The 18721-nt window shown below is 39.5% G+C and overlaps 1 protein-coding gene across 1 annotated transcript in view; it reads right to left on the reverse strand.

Moving 5' to 3' along the window:
- LOC124272352 (vascular endothelial growth factor receptor kdr-like) overlaps positions 1-18721 on the reverse strand; it is a 462777-nt gene that overhangs the window by 305896 nt on the left and 138160 nt on the right. Inside the window, exon 6 of the mRNA XM_046707526.1 lies at positions 1192-1321. Within this exon, the coding sequence (XP_046563482.1) occupies positions 1192-1321 (130 nt within the window). The remainder of the gene's footprint in view (positions 1-1191; positions 1322-18721) is intronic.

The following is an 18721-nucleotide window of genomic DNA, read 5'->3' on the forward strand; positions in this document are numbered from 1 at the left end:
GGACTATAGAGCAAATGAAGCTACAGCTTTTATCAATTAGCTCCCAATCAATATAGAACAAATTTTATGGATAACAACTTCTATATTTCGTGAGTGTGACGTTTCAATACAGATTCTTGTACCGTTGTCAAGCTGGAGTGGTACATGAGCTTACATGTGCAGTTTCTAGAGCCTTATCTTCCAGATCGGTCATGTAATTTCTCTACCGATTCTATCATCAGCCTCAACTCTGCCTGCTATCTATGAGCAATTCAACAGACTTCATATGGGCTCCCCATTATCCCCCATCCTAACAGAAATTTACATGACAGACCTGGAAGATAAGGCTCTAGAAACTGCACCCTTCAAACCTTCCTGCTGGTACCGCAAAGTGGATGACACCTTCGACCCCCTCCAACCTCAGCAAGATCCAATTCAGCTCCTGGCCCATCTCAACAACCAACATCCCCGCATCAAATTCACCATTGAAACAGAGCAGAACCAACTACCTTTCCTCGACATCCTTGTATCCCGTACCTCCTGCAACCAACTCCAGACCTCTGTGTACAGAAAACCTACCCATACGGATCAATACATCCACAACTCCAACCATCCCCCCCTAAAGTCAAGACCGGTGTCATCTCTACATTGACCAGAAGAGCTAAAAACATCTGCTCAACAAATCTACAAGAAGCTATTCACTTTACTGCAGGACAGCAGTAGGAGATAAGTCATATAAACCTGAAGGCTGCGTCTCACTATATATTAGACATGGCTTCTTTTCCCAGAATAACCGCATTTGAGGTTTTTGTTTGCTCACAGGTTTTACTTTTTGTAAGTAAGACCTATTTCCCGGTTTTACTTTTTCCTAACTCTATATTAACATCAACATTCAAATTCAGATGATATGTGAGTGTTTGAAATCAATTGAAAAATATCGTCAAACATCAACTTTTATGTGCAAATGTTTTCCGTAGCACTCTCGGTCTTACTTCTCCCCACCCACCGGTCTCGGGGTCTTACTTTCCCAACCATAACCAAGGAGGAGTGCCTTATTCTACACATACAAGTTTTGGCTCTTTACACTGATACAATGAGTAAAGCATATTCTTGGTTTCCAATTCAATGATATGGCTGGAATAAGGCTGAAAGAAGGGTAAACATTAGTCATTACACAGAAGGTTATGCTCTACTGATGATGTCTGGTGGTACCTGGAGGCATGACTGCCCACTGGGTCACTTTTGTTGCATCACTGATGCCATTTTCTGTCACAGCAGTCACATTGAAGCGGAATCGTAATCCTGCACTGAGCTTGGTGGCAGGAATGAAGCTGAAGTTTGTCTGAAACATAACAAAGAAGATGTGAGGCTTCATGTTTATCATATCTAAACAATGGCAAATTCATTTTTATAAAGTCATTCTCTGAATGTTTCAAAATACAGCATATGTATAACCCTGCAACCAGGAACGCCTGGACACATCAAGATCCATTTGGAACAGTGGTTAACACCATCCATAGTGATGTCCAATGCAGATACTCCATGCAGATACATTATCAGTATTCCACAAGGAACATTCAGGAGAAATAGAGGACACCTACTGGTTGATGGATCTAAACAGGACCTACCTACTACTACAAGCACAAGTGACACTGCGATTCATGACTGTCCAACAGTGAGTGGTCAAGACATTACACAAGTTTCAGACACTGTTCCTAAGGGTGAAAACAGTGTTGTAGACTCTTTAACCACCAGATCGGGTCGTGTTGTGACGTCACCAGTGAGATACGGTGACTGTTCTAAGTAGACCTACCATGACGGTTCTTAACTATCCAGTAATAGTCAGTTTATGGCCGATCATGCCTAGAGTTATGAACCAACATGGTAATGCAACAGACTTTAAAGTTTAGTTAAACATGTTCATGTACAACAAGCAGTAAAGTTGTGAGTACCGAAGCCCTCTTATGTTATGGAAATTGGTATGTGTATATGTTTATACACATTGTCTCAAAGTATATGCTCACTATCATTACAGAAGGTAGCCCATGTCAAGTTGTGTTCAGCTGCCTCATCCATCAAACAGCCTCATGATACTGCTTAGTCCAAGGTGGCAGTGTTGAGACTGCAGGATGAAGCCATAGATCGGCCACTTTCACTACCAACTTCCCCCTTCAGTGAGTGGCATTTTTAGAAGTTGGAGAGTCAGATAAGGACAAATTTTATGGATAAACAACTTCTTTATTCAACAATGCAAGAATCTATATCAAAACGTCGCATCACCTGAATATAGAAGTTGTTCATCCATAAAGTTTGTACTTATCCAATATCCTGTTATAATAAACTGTTACCTTTGTATCTCCAAGTACGAATACTCAGTATAGAGAGTTAGCAAGTGTCAAATTTTTGAAACTGAATGAGATTGTATATAGATGGTCACAACCTGTGATTGTAAAGATAACAGTTTGATAGGAGGTCAGTTAACAATCATTTCCAATATCCTCTAGTAATTAACAGTATAAGTTAAGAGTCCTAGATAAAACATCATCTTAACTCCAAAGTGGAGTGAGAGAAAATATCTGATTTTAAGCTGGGGAAACGAATGCATGGTGCGAATAAAAGCAGCAATGAAAGCATATGTAAATTCAGGTGCTCAAATTTTCCACAGTTCTGCGTGGAAGATTGGACCATAATGGAATTGTTTATACAATGACCCAAGAACTAATTAAGACTGGCTGACCTTGTGTTTATGGTCTGGTGAACACAAGTCAGTGGTTGCACATTAAATTAAGATTTGAATGTCACACTTTTCATCATGCTCACTATTCACTGAATCTGTTTATAAAATTCAATTTGAAACCTGTTCCGTGTTACAGACATAGCTCACACATGTAAGGTGAGAGAACTTTTAGGCAGCTGTGTATATGTAATCATGGAAACGAATAAGGGAAAACATGAAAGTATAAGTATTCCTTTATTCATTTCCAGATTTTCACCCACAGTGCAACATAAAGCATGACAAGAAACCAGGAAAAGAGTATTCCTATACTTGCACTTTCGTGTGTTTCTTTATTTGTTTCCATGAGTATATAATTTAATTTTTCCTAAAGATATAACTGAAATTTGTAAGAGGGAAATTCATGTAGTGCCAATATTTTGTGGATTTCTGTATATATTTACTACTGTACACTGATGAACCTTGCCTCTCTATATACACATTATATATCAACATATATAAAATAGTTATAGTGTCCAGTATAATGAACTTTTAAGCTTATGTCAAGTTCTTGTGTGTAAAATTCATGGTTACTTTCTTATGCTGGCCTTGTATTTCGGTAAACGTTTTTGGAATGGCCTTGGTTATTGGACCAGTACATTTTTGAAAGTCTTGTTGACAACACTTTAGTTTCACAAATTCTTGACAGTCGTATTTGACATGTTGACCCGGTTGAGTCCCATTTTGCCTACATCCCATTTCGCCTACATCCCATTTTGCCTACAGAAAACATGTAGGCGAATAGGGAATAGGAAATGCACCCCTATTGAGAGAATGGACTTGACTTAGTGGAATTAAGGAAGGTCAGTTTCATGATGTATGAGTAAAAAGATAAGTATATCATTGGTTTTAAAGTGAGTCAACTTGTAATCAGTGTTTATATAAGCAATTGGCTTAAGGATTAAAACTATGAAGATGAAAGGGAGAGAAATTATGATGTAAAGAAATACACATGGTGGAAAAAAACCCCTAAACAACAGTCCAGACTTGATTTCTTTTTAGTTTCTCAAGATTTAGCAAACATGACAACTGACTGTTCAATACTTCCAGGATATAAATCTGATCATTCAGCAATTACCATGTCTTTTTCTAATCAACTTAATAAGGAACGAGGTGGAGGATACTGGAAACTAAATACATCATTACTTTATAACCAAGAATATGTAAACACAGTCAAGGATATGCTTTTTGAAACAAAATTAGAATACTGTAACTGCACTGAGGATGAACTAGGTGATATTGAAGATTCTAAACTACAACTTAATATAAGCGACACTTTGTTCTTAGAAACATTTTTAATGAAAGTGAGGGGGAAAACAATATCATTCTCTTCCTACTTAAAAAAAATCAAAACTGAAAAAAGCAAAAATTTAGAAGGAAAAATTTTGGCAATGGAAGAAGAAATCAGAGAAAATTTCCAAACCATATGTGAAACTAAACTTTCTGAACTATCCAAATGTAAATTAGAGTTTGAAAAATTAAAAGAAGATGAAATAAGAGGTATACAGATAAGAAATAGAATTCAGTGGTACGAGGACGGAGAAAAACCAACCAACTATTTCTGTCATCTCGAAAATAGAAATTATACCAGTAAGCTTATGAATAGTGTTCTCAATGACAAAGGGGAAGTAATATCAGATGGTAAGGCTATATTAAATGAACAAAGGCAATTTTATGAAAATCTATACTCATCAGGTGGTAAAATAACAGATAAATATATTAATATATTTGATGATATTATTACACCCAAACTGCACACTGTACAGGCTGAAAATATTGAGGGTGATATTACTATAGATGAAATAACACGAGCCGTTAAATCAATGAAAAATAACAAAAGCCCAAGAGTAGATGGTTTCCCAATAGAATTTTTTTAAATTTTCTGGAAAGATCTTCATATTTGGGTTTGTAGATATATATCAGAAGCATTCAGGCAAAATATGTTAAGTCCAACAATAAACAGAGTCGTCATCACATGTATCCCAAAAGCTAACAAAATAGACAGTTGTTAAAAACTGGCTTCAATTTCCTACTGAATTCTTTGTATAAAATACTCAGCACATGTATAGCCAATAGAATTAAAACAACATTGAATACTCTTATTCATGAAACTCAGACAGGTTTTATACCTGGAAGGTGTATTAGCGAGAACATTAGATTATTATACGACATTATGTTTGAAGCAAAAGTACAAGATAAAAAGGACTCTTGTTGCTTATTGACTTTGAAAAGCTTTTGACACTGTCTCTAAAGAATTTATAATTTTAACAATTGGAAAGTTTGGCTTTGAACCCAATATGGAAAAATGGATCAAAATATTAATCAATAATGCTACATCATGTGTTATACAGAATGGTCATTTATCACAATTTTTGACAATGAAAGGGGCTGTAGACAAGGGGACCCAGTCTCTCCCTATATATTCATCTTAGTGGCTGAAATTTTAGGAATAATGATCCGTAACAACGCTGCAATAAAAGGAATTACATTGAATAACACTGAACATAAAATTGGACAGTATGCAGATGATACTGAATTATTTCTCGATGGCTGAGAAAGTTTAAGGGCAGCAACTGACACTCTCAATAATTTCTACAAAATGTCTGGTTTAAGAATAAATATAGATAAAACGAAAGCAGTGTGGATAGGCTCAATGGCAGGTAGTAGCATGATTTTATGCCAGGATCTTAAGCTTGATTGGCATAATGGGGACTTTGATATTCTAGGAATAAGACTTAATCCTAATTTAAATAACCTTTGGGTAATTAATACAAGAAAAAGACTAGAAATTATTAATAGAACTCTAGGGAATTGGAGGAAAAGAAAGTTGACATTAATAGGGAAAATAACTGTTATTAAAACTTTAGCACTTTCATCATTGGTGCATATATTCACCTCACTCCCAAATCCTCCAAAGGAATTCATTGACAAATTAAACAATATATTTTATAAATTCATCTGGAATGATAAGCGGGATAAGATAAAGCTGAACGACACTTATTAGAAAATATGAAGAGGGGGGACTCAGAATGGTTAATGTACAGGTATTCATAAACTCTTTAAAACTGTCAGTTTTACATAAATATCTTCAAAATAATAGCAGTTCTAGCCCTAGTATCTTTCCATTTAAAGATATATTTCTGCTTGGAGCCAATATTGAAAACTATGTCAGCATTATGAATCCCTATTGGAAAGATGTATTGGCTGCATGGGGAATATTCTATAAAACACATCAAACTGATTTTACAGATATTGATCAAATCTTATCTCAACCCCTTTGGTTCAATCACCAATTCCAAAATAGTAATTTCATTATAAGACATTGGCATCTCAAAGGTATTCACTCTATAAGAGACTTGTGTAATGATCAAGGTATTTTGCCATTTAGTGAACTTAAGAAAACTTACAAAATTAAAGGCACAATTCTTGACTATTACCAGGTTCTTTCAAATATACCCCAAAAATGGAAAGAAACTATAAGAAAGAATTTATTGATTGTTCATAATCATTATCTTCACACATCACTGATAGATTTACTTTCAGCACCAAAGAGATCCAGATATTTCTATGACAAACTTATAACTACTGAAAACCTACCATCAACATGTGAAAAATGGCAAAATATCTTTGATATTGCAATTCCATGGCAAGATATTTTTAGAAAATATAGAAGATGTACAAAAGATACCAAATTGATTGACTTCCATTGTCTTCAATATTGTCTACACAAAGAAAGAATTATTGAGAATTAAATTAGTAGATGATGAACTTTGCTCATTTTGTAATTTAATGTCAGAAAATTTGATACATGTTTATTGGGAATGTGAATGTGTGAAAACGTTCTGGCTGAAAGTGAAAAAATATATTGAAGATAAATCATCAGAAAATTTTACCCTGACAAAATATACAGTCTTAATTGGCGGATATAATAACGACCTTATGAATCACATACTTCTTGCCAGTAAAAAATATATCCATATATCAAGTATTAAAAAAAATAAATTATCACTGGATACATTTGTAAAAATATTGAGTGATATCTTCAAGAGAGAAAAGTTTATTGCCAGTAAGAATCAAAACATATTACAATTTGACAGAAAATGGTCATCTCTACTGCACACATTCCCAGCTTAATGAAGATCCCAATATGTGTAATGCCAACCCATATGAATTTCTCTCCTACGGTGTACAAGTGTTGTTGCATCATGTGCTTTGTATACATGTATCTACTGATTTTGAATGAATAAAAAACAAAACAAAACAAAACAAACTATGAAGATCAAAAGTAGCAGTGAAATACTTTCAACAGTTTGTGATTATAAACAAATATCAAACCTTTTGTTGCATGTGAGTAAAAGGGATTGTGTACATAGTCTTAATTAGTGATTTAAGATTAAAAGATGAAAATACTTTGTTTAAAATTTGGGATAGGATGATTTCATACTGATGTTTAAAATGGGAAACTCAAAAGGCTAGAAAGTCATCGAAATGGCTAATCTTCAGCGAGCAGAGTTTGTCACGTCACAGAGGGGAGGAAGACAAGTTTTACATTACATTCCTGCACTGAAGCCTGTTTGCTGGGCCTTAGCTTGAGGAAGCATGTGATCTCTTTCTGCATCTCACAACATGTATCAGACTGCGTGTACTTGCTCCTAAGTGTTTTACAACATTCAGCTTCATCTTGGTCCAATTGATATGAACTCTGTCACTCTTGAGCTTTGGAGTTCTTCTTTTTATTCATTTCTTCCATCCCAGTACTGTTGAAAATTTATGTTCCCCCCCCCACCACCACCACCAAAAAGCTTTTGATCTGAGCTTGTGCCAGTTCATGTGTCTTTTCTAACTCTTTAGCTTTTGTTAAAAACACAATTCTATCACCCATGGTTCCACTGTTGGGATGCAAACAAAGCAAGCTTGGTGCTTCACTGGTATATAAACAGCACTCACATTTACCAGTGCAACAAGATTTGCTCTCCATGCTTTTTATGCATGTAAATTTATTACTCACCCATTGAAGATATCACTAATTAATAAATCTATAATGTTATTACACATTGTGTAATACCATCACATGATATCTGGCATATGACATCATCATGGTTTACAGTTATGATGTCACAATGCCAATATCTCTGTCACAATGGTATTAGACCTTGCTTGACTCGCGGAAACCTGTTTGTTCCTGTATGTAGTGTTGGGAATCGGAAACCAAATCCGCTGTCGATTATCGGAGGACTTGTGGTTAACGATTATCGATTATAATCGAAATATATACATTTTTAATGTAATCACCAATTTTAAGGGTTTTTCCCCATTTTTTTTCTAATTATAAAAAATATTTTTCATATCTGATACTACAATGAAATGCATGCATGCAAGAAAGACACTGGAACTGTAATTAAATAATGAAAGTGGTTAAAATTTTACAATGCGCACAACTTTATGCTGTTGAACGCATATTTATTGGTGAATATTCATCAAATATAATGGTTAGTTTACTTCATTCAAACAGGGATTTACAGGATGCGAATTCCTGCGTCGTATATACGACAATGGACGCAACAAAAATTTATTAGCATGTAGGTAGGTAGGTAGGTAGGTTTATTTAGAAGATAAATGGTTTGGTTTGTTCAATTTCCGGGATTCATTGGAATTCAACATAGGCAAATTTTAGCGTTTAAAACCTCCGGCTAACGCCGTCAGTTTTAAACTAAATTTGCCTTTGTTGAATTCCAATGAATCCCTGAAATTGAACAAACCAAACTATTAATCGATATTGTAAACCAATTTGTAGTGAGAAGCCTTTTTCCAAGGAGCTCTTTGAATGTAGCGCGATCGTGTGTCGCAATGTGGTTAGCCTCTCGTGGTCAAGTTCGCTGTCGCCCCAGATACTAGAAGCAACAAAAGAAGGGTTACGCTATTATCTAATGAGAGAGATAGGTTATGTCATGTTCGAAATGAATAACTGTCAATATAATACAAAAACAAAATGTATTCAGTCATTTTTTATATTAAACTTGATGAGTAACATTACAATCTCAATTACTGCAATACCACTGGAATTGCAATGACAATGAAAGAATTCCATTTTATGCTACCTTCTCCACCTCACGTCTTACGTAGACTGGTCCAATCAAGGATGACCACAAGGATTTGATGGTGTAAAGTTAGGCCTACTATCGATTAACGAAGCTGACATTTATGGTAGAATTGTGCATGCCCTGAAACATTCCCATCACGGATACAATTGAAGAACTTGGCAAGTGTGAAAAGGGCCAAGATGATGAAACAGTAGCAACGGCACGAGAATCGACGCGTTGGCGATCAGACCCCCTTCAAAATGGCCGAGTACGACCTCTTCTGTACACTGTTGGATTCGGTGCAGTATGATTTTAAACTTTCAACTCGATTCCGGCATGGGATAGCAGAGTGACGACTGTTGCGCGAAGGCAGTGATTTGTGTATGTGTGTGGCAACTTGGCATTCTTGGAGATGTTTTTCATCATTTGTGACAGTGAACTTTTGCCAACGCATCGTGGCTGAAGTGAGGTGTACCCAACAGAATCGTGGATATCGACGACAGATTTCGGATGTTGAAAGAACGATTCATTATTGGGATTCATGTGGGATTTGTACGATTTGAAGGATGAAACCGGACACAAAAGGTAAGATTTCAACATTTTTAATTGTTTGGATATGCTTGGGCTTGTGTCAGTGGGATTTCCTAGACAGCATTAGTACCTTTTCATGATTACCGATTAGTATTTATTGTTTGCTATTTTAGTATATTTAGTGTTAGATCAGATGTAAATTATGTTGAAAGCTGTTTTTGAGAAATAATAACTATATTTGCTTTATGCCTTTGATAATTCTGTTTAGAAGCCGAGTGACAATCTAGCGAAAGGGAGGTAACTAACATGCAACTTCCTTTTGGTTTGTTTACAAATTGTTAAACGTTGCACACCTCTGAAGAAAATTGTATTCCTCTCAGTTGCTTTCGATAATGACCCATCAATTATTTCTCTCAGGCCATTCTCGTCAACCTTAGCAAAGCGGGACTGTGGAGGGACGCTCGGTGTACAAGATGGAGCCGGGTCAGTGTTAGCTCTGGAATTTCAAAGTGGAAACGTCCAGAGTGCTGGGATTGGTGTATTTTGGAAGATCAATATCTTGAAACAAGTATCATTAACTTATTCTTTGGCTGAATAATAATCTTCAAACTTGGAATATTGTACCAAATTAAATACACGAATGCTTGAAATTTGCGGAGCAGTTCATTTGTGAACAAACATCATTGAAGGATATTATTTTATGGCTCTTCAATCACTTTACTATTATCTGATCACATATGATTATGTGCCATGTGATTGTATACACTATCATCTTTGAATAATTCTTCCAAGAATTTGTCGTCTTCAAAGATTGTATCAAAATCCCAGAGAAAGAATTTGAGGTGGTAATGTTCCTCAATTATGCAAATTCATGCAGCGAAAATAGTACGGTATTAGTGCCAACGTATTAATGTACGGTTATTAGGCCATCATTTTCAGGTATGTCGAACAATATTCGACAAGGGTAATTAACCAATCAGATTGCGGAAAGCACTCACTATTGGTTTACAATTTGTATTAAAGGCCATACGACCCATTGTACATATTCATTAAACATTCAAAGTCATTTAACAGTAAGTTAAAGTTTACAGTCCTCCTTGTTGTTTAAACACATGGAACACATTAGCGCATCCACAAGGACGCAGAAAAAGTCCAAATACTTTTTGCAAAAATTCTAATCATGTAACAATAAGTTATCACTGAGTTTGCTACTAGCTGGGTTATGGTATCATTTGCAATATAATTACTGTAACAATGCGATGATCATGATACACAATACAATAACAGTATTAATAATTAAAGTTGCGAGCAACATTGAGGGCTCCTTGGCTTGGATAATTTCTTGCCATTTGGTACCTGTCATGCAGATGTCGAAAACAGTAAAGGCTATAGCTGATATGGATCATATCACTGTCAGTAATAAGACATACTTCAGTAGTAAACTTTGAATTCTTATGTTTGAGGGTTAGAAACAAAGGATTGTGTTGTATGGTATGGGTAATTGCACTTATGGCTTTGGAAACAGCTGTTGGCTTGATTAGAGATTTGAAGGAAAAAGAATAATGCACGTTCAGTTGCAAAAATTTATTTCTTTTTACTGAAAATGTGGTTGTTTACATACAGCTTGAATATTGCTGAGTGTGGCGTAAAACAAAACTCACTCACTCACTAACACGCTCACGCTAAGAGAACTTGTGATTTCACAGCAATTAAGGTACTTCAGTAGTTTGTATTAGTATCCATTACACTGTTACACTCGGGCCGTTGCAAATGAATAGTGAATCGAGGGCAGGTATATATACTGGAAATACACCTAACAGCTCGATAAAGGTCACATATATGAAGTTTTAAAAACCATGCAAACTCCACAAGACAGAATTGATTGGCAAAAGCGCATTACTCTTCAGGAATTGCAAAGCCGGCGAGTGATGGATGTGGAAATATTTTACTAGGGCTTCCTTCAGCTAGACCAGAGTTACCCCCCTTAGACCACAGCTACAACTTTTACCATGACCCGGAACGCTCATTCATTGACAATCTTTAAAAGCTGCCTAAAGACATACCCCTTACAAAAGAATGAATTTCAATGAAGATATAACACATCTACTGCACTGAATTTTAATTTTGTGTAACGCTCTGGGTTTTTGGCACATAACACCTGTGCCATTCGATGGAAAGAATCACATGTTTATGCTCTGATCATGAACAGAAAATGATCAGCAAACGTTTGAGATACATACTGCAAACTTTCATTGTGCTCTCTAGAGAACCAATAAAGATAGCAACTATACAGAGAGGAAAATAAAATTTCACTTGTCCCTCTGTTGTCTTTGAAAATACACTTAGACAAATTATTTGTTACTTCAGTATCGTTTAGCTTGTGTTTAACCCGCTCACGCTGGACAGCTCTCGTCATTGTCAATTAAAATTGACATCGTCTCCCATATCAGCACGTGGACCACGCTTTGCAGTGGTAGTCTCTTTATAGGGGATATCGTCCTTGCGCTTTCCTTCAGTCTGTCCCATGTTTTGCACGGGAAATCTGCTGTGCTGTAAATGTCGATGAAACTAATGACACATTCGGCAATGTATCCCTGGGCCGTCGGTGATAAAAAGAAGTCCCTATTTTGTTAAATCTGTCCAAACTTTGGGGTTTTGAGTGTAAGTATCATTTATGATGACTGGTACGATGTTAATAGTCTGTTTTAGTGATTTCTGGTGTGGTGTGCCTCGAGTTTTCGGTCAGTTTGCTTGGCACTCTTTTTCTTTCATTTGGGGCTCGTCTCAAACAGTATTTTTTTCTTTTACCTCCCTACATTGTATTCACACGGATAATGTTGAACGCCGTAGCTCTTGCAGTGACTTTTGACATAGGAACAAGAACAGAAAATGTTCAGCACATGAAGTTACTGCATGCTGCCAGATTCTAGCTGCGTAGCTGAAATAGTAATGACGCTGTGATTGTTTTTGTAAATCCATGTGTGTAAGATTCAATCCAATATGGCCACCAAACGACGCAGTTTTTGATAACCATCTAAGAACACAAAATGTTAAACATTGTACGCTTATGCATTGTACCAATTTTCATGTCTTTTTGTGCAGAATCAGAGCAGCTAAGCTGTTTCTAGAGTAGTGTCACCAGAATGGGCCGAAATCCAATATGGCCGCCAAACGATTCACATTTTAACATGCACCAAAGAACAAAAACTGTTCAGCGCATCAAGTTATTGCATGCTGCCAGATTCTAGCTGCGTAGTTGAAATAGTAATGACGCTGCGATTCTTTAAAGATACAGTTTAGTAAAAAATAAACAACAAAACCAAAAATCTAGATATCCGTAACTAATCAAGATATCGCAACGTAGCTCAAGGATGTTCATATTTGAGGTATATACTCTATATGTGCAAATGTGCAAAGTTCTTGACATCATACATTCAGAGTTATGGATTGCGGAAATGCCTACCCGTCAAAAACGTGAAATTTCCTTAAATCCAATATGGCGGCCAAACGGTGCCTCGGAGCCCCATGGATCCTGCAGTTGAAATTGAAGGTAATCGGATTCCAGACCTGCTCCAGAAATTTGGTAGTCATCGGACTTGTAGTTTCGGAGATTATTGCTTTGGAAATTGAAAATTTTGAATTAATTTTGAATCATCTCCCCTTTGCTATTGGGCCTAGAGCCTTGAGATTTTTGCAGAAACAACTTCAGCACTGTCGGCACCATGGTGATTTGTTTCAAGCGATTCTGTCCAGCGATGCTTTTTGTAGGACTGGTACAAAATATGGCGGAATAATAAAAACATTAACGATTCCAATAGGTCTACTGCCTTGTGGCAAGGAGCCCTAATAATATTTAAGTGTCTAGGGCCCCCATTTTGTTGTCCAGGACCCCTGAAAATTAAGGGTCCCAAGGACCCTCAAATACAGTACTCCAGATAAATCCCTGTTCTTAGTGTAGTAGTATATACAATGGGGGTTTTGGACCAGTTCCAACAAAAGCCTCTGCAAAGCCTTATTTCACAAGTAAGGCTCTGGTCGGCCCCTTAGCTCTTGCTACCATTACCCCTACTTTAAAAAAGTTTGGGACGATAGCGGGGTGCGAACGCCTAATGTTACACCTCCTAACCGCGCCACTTAACCGACTGAGCTACCGGGGGTATGGTTGAAGCATGTCGGTTTAACGGGTCTATCCTGGGATGCCGCTATGCCGTGTTGACTGGAGGTAACACTGTACCGTACGGTACGATCAATAATTCCGCTCTTACAAACCCCCTACCTGGCCCATCCCTCAAGTAGTACAAGTTAGGCTCGTCGGTTTTCATGTCCACTTTATCTATGTTGTAAGTTTTGACTGACCATATAGGATCGGTGGCTCGCTTACGGCTATCACCCTCGTGTTCCCCAGGCTGGTATAGATACCTAACTAGGGCCCTATCTGGTATCTGTTTCTCTTTTCCACGCAATGGAGCAGCCGACTCTGCAACTATTGATTTTAGTTTGATAGCGTCTGCCGGTTTCTTATCAGTGAGCCGGGTGACTTCATGGTTGATTGCCGACACCACCTTAGGGAGCCGTGATACCCATTCAGTCGATCGTTTTCCCGGGGTGGCCATCTCCCTAGCATACTGATGCCCAAATAAGCGCTCAGCCAAAGTCCTATTGAATCTCTCAACTATGGCTTGGCTGCGATGGGCTCCAGCCGTGCCACGCCTGACCTTTGTATCGTGTTTGGTTAGCAGTTGTGACACGGCCCATGAACTCCCCACCGGGGTCAACTTGCAGCTCTGTTGGCCACGCCAGCGACTGGCGCTTTGTATATCGCGTTCAATCCTCTGGCTACCTGGGCAGAATCTTTCGTTGTCAAGGGCTCGGCTTCCTTGTAGCGACTGGCTACGTCCACTACGGTTAAGGCATACTTGTACCTCTTGTCGTGGGGTAGGAACAGTAGGTCTGCCTGGTGAACGCTATTAGGTATGTTAATACCGAACCTCCTTCTAGGCACGAAGGCGTGGTGCGGTAAATAGATCTGCCACAGGGCTTGTTTTTCAAGCCACGCTTTGATTCTCTCGGGGTACTCAGCGCCATTTTAGCCAGCTTATCTACAGCTAGCTCCTTTCCAGTACCCACGTGGGCTATAGTAAATAGCCTCAAACTTTCTCTGGTTCCGTTCTTGGTTCAATTTTCTCATGCCCGTGCACGCTGCGTGTTTATCCCATCAATAGCTATCCAACGCTTAGTGTCCATCGGCGACAGGGACGCCTTGTTTATAGTAAGCCCGTGATATCCTATGTCCATCACTTCTAAGTGTGTTCATTTTATGTCTAAAGGTACGGGTCTTGAACAGGGCTTCCTTTGAATCTGGCGTGTTTGATGTGTTGTTTCACCACGCACTTCTTAACACCCTTCGCCTTCCGATCTCACCATTGTCGGCCTTCAGTATGGAATACATCTTAGGCCTCAAACCTATGTACTTTCGGCTATGGGCGTGCCGGCACACTCGTCCTTCATCTTACCCAGGACCTTTTTATTTACCGTACTGTGTATGGCATGGGCCTTGGGGTAGTCGCTGGTGTCGTACAAATCGAGGTGTTTTTTCATGTCCTCGTACACGTCCTCAGTTCGAATCTCCATCAGCAGGGAATCCGTGTCAGTGTACAGCACTTCACACCTGTCGTCGTACTGTTTCTTAAGCTCGTTGTAGTAAAAGTCGTACATCAGGTGTTTGGATAAATCGAGGATGCTCATCCCCACGTAAACAGGCCGGTTGAATTTTATGTGGCTTTTCTTCATGTGTAGGGCAACTAGGTCATCGGTGAATATCTTGCTACGGTTGAATGCTCAGTCTCCTGAGCTTGTCTTCCTCATTCGACCGAACCAGCTTCATGGTCACGTGTTTCCTAAGGTTCTCCATAGTCTTACCAAACACCGAGTTGTTCATGAGCTTGTAGAGATTTTTCTCAAAGTCACTGGTGGCAAGCTTTCGGAGGTCTGTGTTCATTCTGATGTAAGGCTCCATCCATGGGCTCTGGTTGAACACGAGCACCCTGTGTATTTTGGTCAGCCTCATACCCAACGACATGTACAGCTGTAGGTTGCGATAGTGAACGATGTACTTGGTCTTATTCATTAAGTTAGGCACGAGTTTTCCAACGTCTGCCACCCGCCCACCTAACAAGTTATGTTGGTACTCAGACATCCAGTCTGGGTTAACCCTCATACGTTCGGGGGCTAGGGGGTAGCTGTTGTGTGATGTGTGTAATGCCTTGGGGTATTCCAAGTCAACCTCGAGGATATAACCTTTATTCGAATCTGGTGCGATGCTCATAACATCGACCTCCTGTGGCACCCATTCGAATCCCCCTGTGGGTAGATACTGGCTCATAGCCCAGCCGTACAGGTTGTTGGCGTCGAGGTAGAGAATGTGATTGGTTGGCTTGCTAGGGTCGTAACCCTTCACGTATTGATTATTTGCTTTCGCGTACCGTTTGGTTGCCATGGAGATCCCGCCTCGCAAGCCTTTCTCAATGAATAGGTGCATGTCATAATCTGTGAGTAATTCCAACTTAACTCCAGTCTTTTTCAACAAGGCATCCCACGACAGACCTGGGCTGGTGTAATACCATGCGGGGTCGAGTTTATACTGCTTGAAACATGTCCGCCTAAACGTCTCAAACACGTCGGCTAACAGCAGTACATCTGTCCTCAAGTACAGGTCGTGATAGTCACCCAGATTCTTACAACCCAGTTTATTCCATACATTAATAGCGTGCGAGTAATCGTCTTGGGATATTTCCGAGTCAGTCAGATTGCTGTAAAATTCTCTGATGGGGGGTAGTCTGGTCTCGGCGAACTTGGGCCAACTATCCATGTACTCATAGGGGTACACACCCTTCCTCATCAGCAGGGGTCTAGTCTCGGCATCTGTGTATCGATCGGTAATAGGGAAGGTATCGTTGGCCTTGACCAGACTGTCTAATGACGACAATAAAAATTGTACTGAATCTATGAACCTAAGGCCGTTTAAACTGAAGGAGATGTATCTCTCCATGTTGTTGGGGATACACGTTATATTACCATCGATTTTCACAATGGCCTGCATGATTAAGTGAGAGTCATATCCTCTCAAGTTGTGAAAGACAACGGGAATGTTTATTGTCTTAGGGTTGATTCTAAGCTTGAGGTTACACGCGCTGTGAGCGGCGCCTCTATACTTACCGGTTACGTGGCAGTGATCTCTCACGGAATCCCCATTCAGTGGTGAGTCACACACGTGGCAGTTAGTGCTACAGGCGTGAGCTAGCCTGTCGGCTTGGGTCATACGCATGGGAGCGACCCTATACAGTGCATTCCTAATAATTTTTTCTTCCTCCTGCAAACACTTAAGAAACCTTTCAGCCGCGTCAGGGCCCCTATACACTACCGGAGCTTTCGTTTGCCCATCACATCGGACGACCACGTATCCAAACCCACAGGCCTCATGCTCCTGTGTTTTGTGTGTGCAGCTCTCACCTGTGGGAGTACCCCCAACAACCCCGCCTGTAACAGGTTTGACCAAGGCTTCAAAGTCGGCGTATATGATATAAGGCACAGACATTTGGTTCTTGTGGTTACCGAATTTTAGGATATTGTCACCTTCTTTAGACATGTCGACTCGTATAGCCGTCTGCCCCACACCTTGGCAATCCTCCCGGTGGGATTCTAATAAATCAGCTCGTGTGAAGCCATGTAGGCACCGTTCGCAGAAGTGGGTCTTTTCTCTGTGTGCCGATTGGTCATACAACAGCCTGCTAAAGTGTTTTATCCAAGCGTAGTGGTACTTGTCACCTCTCTGGATCATGAATATATTGATAACGCGTTTCCCACCCTGTCCCCCCAGTTGGGCTGACTCTGTGCACTATTGTTGTGTTACCTTCGTGCCCAAAGACATTTATAGCTAGATTATTCTGTTTTTCTATTTCAGTGATCTGGGATATGGAGGTTGGTTCATCTATACCATCCCAGTTGAGCCCATCGTCTTGGGGATAGCTAGAAAGCCTGTCTGAATGAGTGTCAGCTGGAAACAAGGCTGACCTGATAGCTACCCTCAGGCAATCGTCTCCTCTATTCTTGACATTGACCATGGCATGTTTTTTCCTATAGTAGGGGGGCAAGTCTAGGTATGACCCGCCTCTGAACGGCACGTAGTTAGCTATGTCTAGATAGATATTATCGATTTTATCTACAGTCCACCCAGACCCCAAGTGTGTGTAGCGTTCTAGGTATTCCCGTATCTGCTGAAAACTGGTATCGATTGATGCGTCAATGGTCTCTGTATGCATGACAACCTCTTGTTTACCTCGGAAGTAAGGCTGAACGTATTCTCAGTGACCTCAGTGGGGGTTCCCCCCACGCCCTACCTGCTTATCGAGCGACATTTTCACTGTGATCTGAAATTTGATACTTCCTAGACTGTTTAGTTCCTGGTTTATTTTATCAACTATCAGAGGCTTCATATCTATAATATCTATGTTCCTATCAACATGCATGCGCCAGCCTCTTAAATAATTACCTACAGCGCGCTCAGTGCGCATCTAACTGTAGGTCAATAGCTCTATTCTGCCGTAATAGTTCTACAAGCTGTGGTTTCCTCATATGGGAATATCCCCTAACCCCAAATCCCATGCCTGAACTTTCAGTTGTTTTACAGTGGGAGGTTTTGCTACACGGGGCATGTGATAACAATGCGATTAACCCGCTCTCCCCAGGTTTGAATAACCCGTGAATCCAAGCTGTTTTGCTTGAGCTTTTAATTGTTTTACCGTGGGAGGGGCTTCTAAACCTAGTAATTTCAACAATGCTGGTTTGGGCATTCGAGAATACCCAATTACACCCCTCTGCCTGGCGACCCGCTTAAGTTCACCAACAGTAGTCATAGTTATGCATTACACACCTAAGAAGATCAATGTCTAATTGGGCCGCCGTAAAGGTAAAAATCTAGATACACCTTATCGATTATTCCCTCGACCCACCCGGAACATGCGCAGTATAGTAGGGTGTTTTGTATTACTTGCAACGAGTCGTCAACAAGTATATCTATATCCCCATGCATATCTACTCGCCCCCAATCAAAGTAATTCCAAGTGTGCCCAGCCCATGGCACATCAAACCCTACTTTTACCATGATTGTAAACGAGCACCCCTTATATAGTTCACTAACAATCATGGGTTTGAGGACACTGATATCTATACTTTTCCCCACATCCATCTGCCATCAGGCAACCTTCCCTGGGCTCAATTTCCACAAACATAGCTATACGTAGGTGTGTATAATCTCTAACTGGGCCACTGTCAAAGGGAGGTAACTCCTCCAGCCTTACAC

Source organism: Haliotis rubra, unplaced genomic scaffold (genome assembly GCF_003918875.1).
Source record: "Haliotis rubra isolate DU_JTF1 unplaced genomic scaffold, ASM391887v1 Scf169, whole genome shotgun sequence".
NCBI classification, from domain to species: Eukaryota; Metazoa; Mollusca; class Gastropoda; order Lepetellida; family Haliotidae; genus Haliotis; species Haliotis rubra.